This window comes from Antennarius striatus, chromosome 12 (genome assembly GCF_040054535.1).
Source record: "Antennarius striatus isolate MH-2024 chromosome 12, ASM4005453v1, whole genome shotgun sequence".
Classification (NCBI taxonomy): Eukaryota; Metazoa; Chordata; class Actinopteri; order Lophiiformes; family Antennariidae; genus Antennarius; species Antennarius striatus.
This window is the reverse complement of record NC_090787.1, coordinates 9,990,001-9,996,073: the sequence shown is the minus strand read 5'-3', so window position 1 is coordinate 9,996,073 and position 6,073 is coordinate 9,990,001. Positions and strand designations below refer to the sequence as shown.

Sequence of the window (6,073 nt, the reverse complement as noted above, 5' to 3'; positions counted from 1 at the left end):
AAACCAACCAACACTCGGACATGAAGGCAGCTCTTCATCCCTTTCTCCACTGAAAGCCCACTATGTTGATCAAGGTGTTCATGAAGAAAACCTGTTATCTCCACTGACATCCTGGGAATCCAGACATGGCAGCTTGTCTTTGGCTGCTTCAAAATGCAGAACATGGACATTTTTAGACGTGCACTAGACCAGTGAGTTCAGACAAAGACTATTTTAGGCCATTTCTCCCATTCATTCTCCCACTGTCAATGCCTATATTGCTACTTTCCTAATAGAACGTGCGTTCATCTCGTTGGTTTCCTTTACCCATTGCCATCTGTTTTACCCAGCTACCTGAGCAGGAGTAGCAGATCACTCTCTTCCTTCCTCTTTCTGCAAAATTGAAAATGTTGTTAAGCTCCTGTATGCATTGAGCTTCAAGCCTTTTTACGTCTACTTGTCTCACAAACACACCATCTCTGCAGACGATTAATCATCTGGTAAGACTTAAACAGCAAACTATAAGCTGTTTGGAGGGACATTTAATGACAGCTAAAATGCTAAATGGTATGTTTTTGAGTACAGGAGCCCAAGAGCAAGTGTTGGATTGTACCACTCATTGGTGAAAAGGGGGGGTGGTCTTTTAGTATATGTAACATGTGAGTTCCCTCTTTTTTTCTGCTTATATTCTGGTCTGGTTAAAAATGTGGATATTTTATTTTGGGCCAAGTTTTAATGGCTAAAAAGAAGGAGATGTAAAATTTAGATTTCTCTTCTTGATGGCGAGACTCGGTGGCAGAGTTTATCAGCAAATGAAATCCTCTAATGTTTACAACCTGTTTTGTTTTGTTTGACAGTGTTCGTACGTTTGTGTGTACATGCATTTGCTTGTGATTTGCGTTGAAATTCAAATGCACTTTGATGCGACTATTGATATTGTACTGAACACCCAGAGAGAAGGATTTGGATTCGTACATGAAGTGCAAAGGAACTGATTTTGTTTTCCTCTCTTGGATAATGATACACTGCTGATGTGATTGTTTCTATGGAGACTAGAAGTATAGAGCCACAGATTTAAAAAAAACAACAACTAATGTTTGGAAATTTAACAACCAAATAGACAATGGAGACACATGCATTGGTTTTTATCTCTTTTTTCTGTTTATTTGTATGTTTTGAGGATTGTACTTACTGAAATTGAAATTTTAGAAATCCTCAGTGCTGGTATACTGTAAATTGCTCAATAGCTTAAGGATGACTGGTTTAACAGTGGAAGCCCAATCATTTTTACCCTAGCCCATTAATGCAAGAGAGTCCTTGTGTAACTGTTTCCAATGTATGTGTGCATGCGTGTGTGTGCGTGCGTGCGTGCGTGTGTGTGTGTGTGTGTCGCTGTTGTCATATAAAAACTTCATATTTCCAGTTTGTTGGTTCCAAGAAACTACATCACACAGACTGGAGAGTGGTCACTGTGGAGTAGATCATGATGACATCATTACGTGTTTCTGGTGACGTCTATGAGATTTTTCAGTCAATAAGAAATATTTATTGTACGACATGAGTGGATGCTGTTGGAAACGGCTGTAATCAACTTTGTCCTTGGATTAGGTCAACATAGAACTCTGGAATCTGAATTGGAAGTGGCAGAAAGACGCCTCTGCTTTCTCTTCTCCTTCTCCCCTCATCCTCTGTTTACATCCAGGTAAAGGGCTGGAAGAGGCATTTGAATCACTTCACTCTCGTCAGGATTTGTGCTAAGACACCTTCTGTTCTGCTGTGTCAGTGTTACTCCAGTGATATTTTGCAGTAGTGGCTGTTCAGGTGTTGGTTTGATCTTTAATTCACACTTGAGGTCTTTTTTCTTTTTTTTTAACCTCTGTCATACAGTTGGGATTTTGTATTATCGGCCACCACTATTCAATGAAATTACACAAAACCTGTTGGCTTTAATTTCCTTTAAGACCCAACACCTACATCCTGCACAGAACACGTTTTGCTGCGTGTTCTGTACGAGTTCCTACTGAAGGGGAAATGGTGTGTGCAGCAACATCAGTTTAAAGCTATGGAATATCACAAGATCCATGTTTGTTCAGTACACCTTAGACTTTCTGTCCCTCAGCTGTGCAAAAACTACTGATTAGGTATTACATCACCAATGTTCCCATTTTATCGATATTGTATTGTACAGCAGTAATCGATCTTGTAGCATGATCACATGTTTTCATGATGGAAAGACAAAAATCTGTTTTATTGTAACTCAGAATTTTATAAACTTTTTGTTTTTCCCATTATTTTCTGCCACTGTCCATTACTGCTGAATATATGTTGGGGAAACACTCATATTGTAGATATTAAATTGTAAATTATTTCTAAATGTACAAAAGCTTCTTTTTCATGTTCATGTTTACACCATGACCACCTGTGAAATTTATCCAGATGATTATTTTCTGATGGAGTGGACCTGTTTTACTTTGTGTTACCACTCTGTGTCCATTTGGTTTGATTTTGCACTTGTAATGTTCTGATTCTGGTGGTTCAACATGTGATGTTGAAAATTAGCAAACAAACTGAGCCTTGACATCATTTGTTCAACAACTGCTCTTCAAGAGAGCAAGAATTACTTATTATTTTATTATTATTATTATTATTATTATTATTAACTTTATTATTTTATTATTATTGAGCATGAATTATTATTGCCCTAAAATATGATAAATATTGTATGTCTATCATCTCTTTGTCTTGTTGTCGTTTGTGCACTCAGATGTGCTTACACAAGCACACACACACACACACACACACACACACACACACACACACACACACACACACACACACACACACACAACAAATGTCATATATTAGAATGCTGGCTGGACTAAAAGAGAAGCTGAGATAGATTGAATTTTCAGTTACAAAATGTGATGCTCAGCATTTTTATGTTTGCACTTGTAACAAAACAAAATATTGAGAATATTTTTTTTATTTGGCAGTGTTGTGAAAAATAATTGTATTTAGCAAGTCAAAGTGAAACTACCCAGGAATACACAACTCATGATGTTCCGCCACTGCAGCTGGGTCTGAATCATCTGGATCAGGGGCAGTGTTGGGTCACAATGAGGTAACAGAGAAACGTAGAGACATCAGGACAACATTATGTAGATGATAAATGGTGGCAGGTTAGAATTACATTAATGACAATGAAACAGTTGTATAACAAAAACCTGTGACATTTTGTTTTTATTATTATCCACCACCAGCCAAAAGACAAAAAAGGCTGCCGAATAAGTTCGACTTCATCTGATGTAAGCGGAGCTGAGGAACATGTTGCCCCTTTTTCTGCCTTTTATTCTTGTCCTAAAATGATTGGGAAGCAGTTGCCGTTGACAACAGTTACGAAAGGATGAATGATGTAGAAGGAAGGCTGTGAACAAATTGGCTTCAATAATTCCAGGAAAAGCAGTGAAAAAAACTCAATTTGTTCTCTCAGCTTCTGTCTTTACCCTCCCAATTATCTCATTCTGAATCTTGTGTATCGCTTCATTACAACTGCAGACTGCAGTCCTTCTTCGTCTTGTCTCTGTGCCACCCTCACTGCTTCACTTTTTTTTTCCTGTGTACTGATATATCTGTTTCCACTCTTTCTTTTCTTTCTCCTCCTCTACCCCCCCCCCCCTTTTAAAAAAAAATTATTATCTCTGCTGACATTTTCAGCCCAGTGACTTCAGACACAGACCGCACAGACTCTGTAATTCTTACTGCTATAGCGATCTGCTTTCTGCTGGAAACAAAGCCTGACCCAAGCCAGCTCATTAACAAACCATTGTTCACTTTTCCCCACACTGACAGCAGCACAGTTCCTGATAATTTCAAACGGGGCCACGGCTCTTTTTTCTTTGTTAAAGCGAATTAAACGTTAACAGATGATGGCCATGCTAGGGTGGGAAAGCTAGATTGGTTTTAGAGAACTAACACAGCCCACATCAGATGATTAATGCAGTGGGTAGAAGCAGTTCATAAAGGAACTGATGCAATGCCATCATCTGCTCCATCTCAGGAAGGTTAATTGCCTGCATTTTAAAGCATGCTATGTGCAGACCTCTGAAGAAGCTGGCTGACACTCAACTCAAGGTAATAACACATGTTTTTATTTAAGATCCTTGGCACAGGGAAGCAGCATATCATGGTCACCCATTCCCTCCAGCACTCAAACATAACTGAATTCCTTTTGTGTTAGATATTTCTGACACGTCTCAAAAATCTAAGATCAACATCTCACTTCCTTTAAATTGGTTACACAGAAACATCCCGTCTTGATATTCTCCAGTCGTATACCAGTATGTTTACACTTGGAGAAGTGGAATACGTGCAGCGAAAATGTACAGTTTTCCTCTTCTCCCTGGTGTTTCAGCCCATTAATCTGTCTTGCACCTTGTAGAGTCCCCTGTGGATACCGATCCAATGCAGTGACACACAGCCGGGTTTTTTTATTTGAAGTTATGCTGCCATTTATTTATTTTTCTAGATATTATGTGACAAATTCAGATGCTTTTTAGGAGAAGGAAAGTGGCACGAATGAAGCAGAATTCCTGGAATGACCTGCATTTTGAAACAATGCTGAAGGCCGTTCATGATGCCTTCATCTATCCTGTTGATTTTGTGTAGAGTCCCTTTCATCTACTTTTAGAATTACTGAAGAGTCCAAGTCTGTTTCTCAAACCTGGTTCCACTTATATTTCATAGAAACACTAGGAAAAAATTTTTTTGTGCTTTTAAATTAATTTAATATACTGTATATGTATATAATATTTTGAAGGTGCTGTCTTCAGGTTTACATGATGTCTTGCTGGTGCTGTGTGGACTCGCTGACAACCTGTGGAGAGAATGGAATCGAAAATGATCACAAAGGAAAAGAAGGGGATTCATTCTCTACGTTCAAGACTGGAATGTTGGAGAGTTTCAGGTCATTTTTCATCAGCAGTGAAGCAGGTATTGTGGGGAGTGAGATGTTTTTTATTGGGGAAGGGGCTTTGTGCGTGTGCATTGCTGTTCACTCGTAGGTGTTTACATAGTCAGTTTTCTTTGTATATCTGGGAGTTTGTTTCAGCCCATAGTGATAGATGGTGAAGAGATTATAAAAGCTAGAATGGGATGTTGGACCCAGACTTACGGACTGGGCACTAGCGCCCTGGCTCATAGAAAACTTCATCTGGATAAGAATACAACAAAAGAAAATTCAGTTCTTAATGGTATGATTATCATCTGTGTGTGTGTGTGCGTGTGTGTGTGTGTGTGTGTGTGTGTGCCTGTGAGTGTGCCAACCTCTCCATCACGGGTCTCGATGGTCTTGATGAGAACAGTCTTCTTGGAGTGAACCTCTGAGGAGCGCTGATGGGGGGCTTCAGGACTGGTCTCTATCAGAACACATTCAAACAGAGTTTAGGCTCTTGTGAGCTCACGAACAGCTTTGCTACAACATCTGATGGCTGTGACGCTGCTCCCAGAGGATGGCTGACATCAAACAGCAGGATGGTGAAGGAGTCTGGAGAGGGAGTGTGACGCTTCGAGGCATAACACTTAAAGTCATATTTAAAACTGATGGCAGGAATGGATCACGCCTGTTTCCAGCTACATCATCGTTCATTACTGATCACTGTTTTTAGTTAAGCAGCCACTAAGTGGAGCGAGGGGACGTGTTGACAGCGGGTAATTGCACATTTGAACATCGACATTAACACATCAAGTTAGAGGGCAAGGCTGATTATTCTGCTGTGTAGAGCCAAAGTGTAACATCTGCAAACATGCAAAACTGAGGGGAAAAAAACTGACAGCATCAAACAAATAATAAATAAAATAACTTAATATCTCCAGAGAATGAGACACATATATATAATTAATACTCATTTATACTGAATTTAAAAAAAAAAAGGTGACTATGGCAAAGACACTGCATTTACCTTTGTATATCAGTGTTGACAAGAGGCCTGTTGATGTCTGAGGGAGACGTGAAGGTTTTTAATGTGTCACACATCGCCACATAGTGGTCAGAATGTGTCACTGCAGGTATGCGCCATGTAATGCCCTCAGAATAGCC

At 39.4% G+C, this 6,073-nt stretch overlaps 1 protein-coding gene across 2 annotated transcripts in view; it reads right to left on the bottom strand.

Annotated features, from left to right (window-relative positions):
- Nucleotides 1–3,665: 3,665 nt before the first annotated feature.
- The window catches only part of LOC137605370 (desmin-like), a 7,193-nt gene continuing 4,785 nt past the window's right edge, over nt 3,666–6,073 (bottom strand). Inside the window, exons 9-11 of one of the 2 annotated variants that reach the window (XM_068330020.1) lie at nt 5,302–5,393; nt 5,150–5,188; nt 3,666–4,852 (exon numbers count right to left, since the gene is read on the bottom strand). In XM_068330020.1, coding sequence (XP_068186121.1) covers nt 4,811–4,852; nt 5,150–5,188; nt 5,302–5,393 — 173 coding nt within the window. In that variant the 3' untranslated portion in view covers nt 3,666–4,810. The remainder of the gene's footprint in view (nt 4,853–5,149; nt 5,189–5,301; nt 5,394–6,073) is intronic. The other variant, XM_068330021.1, reaches the window with a different exon arrangement.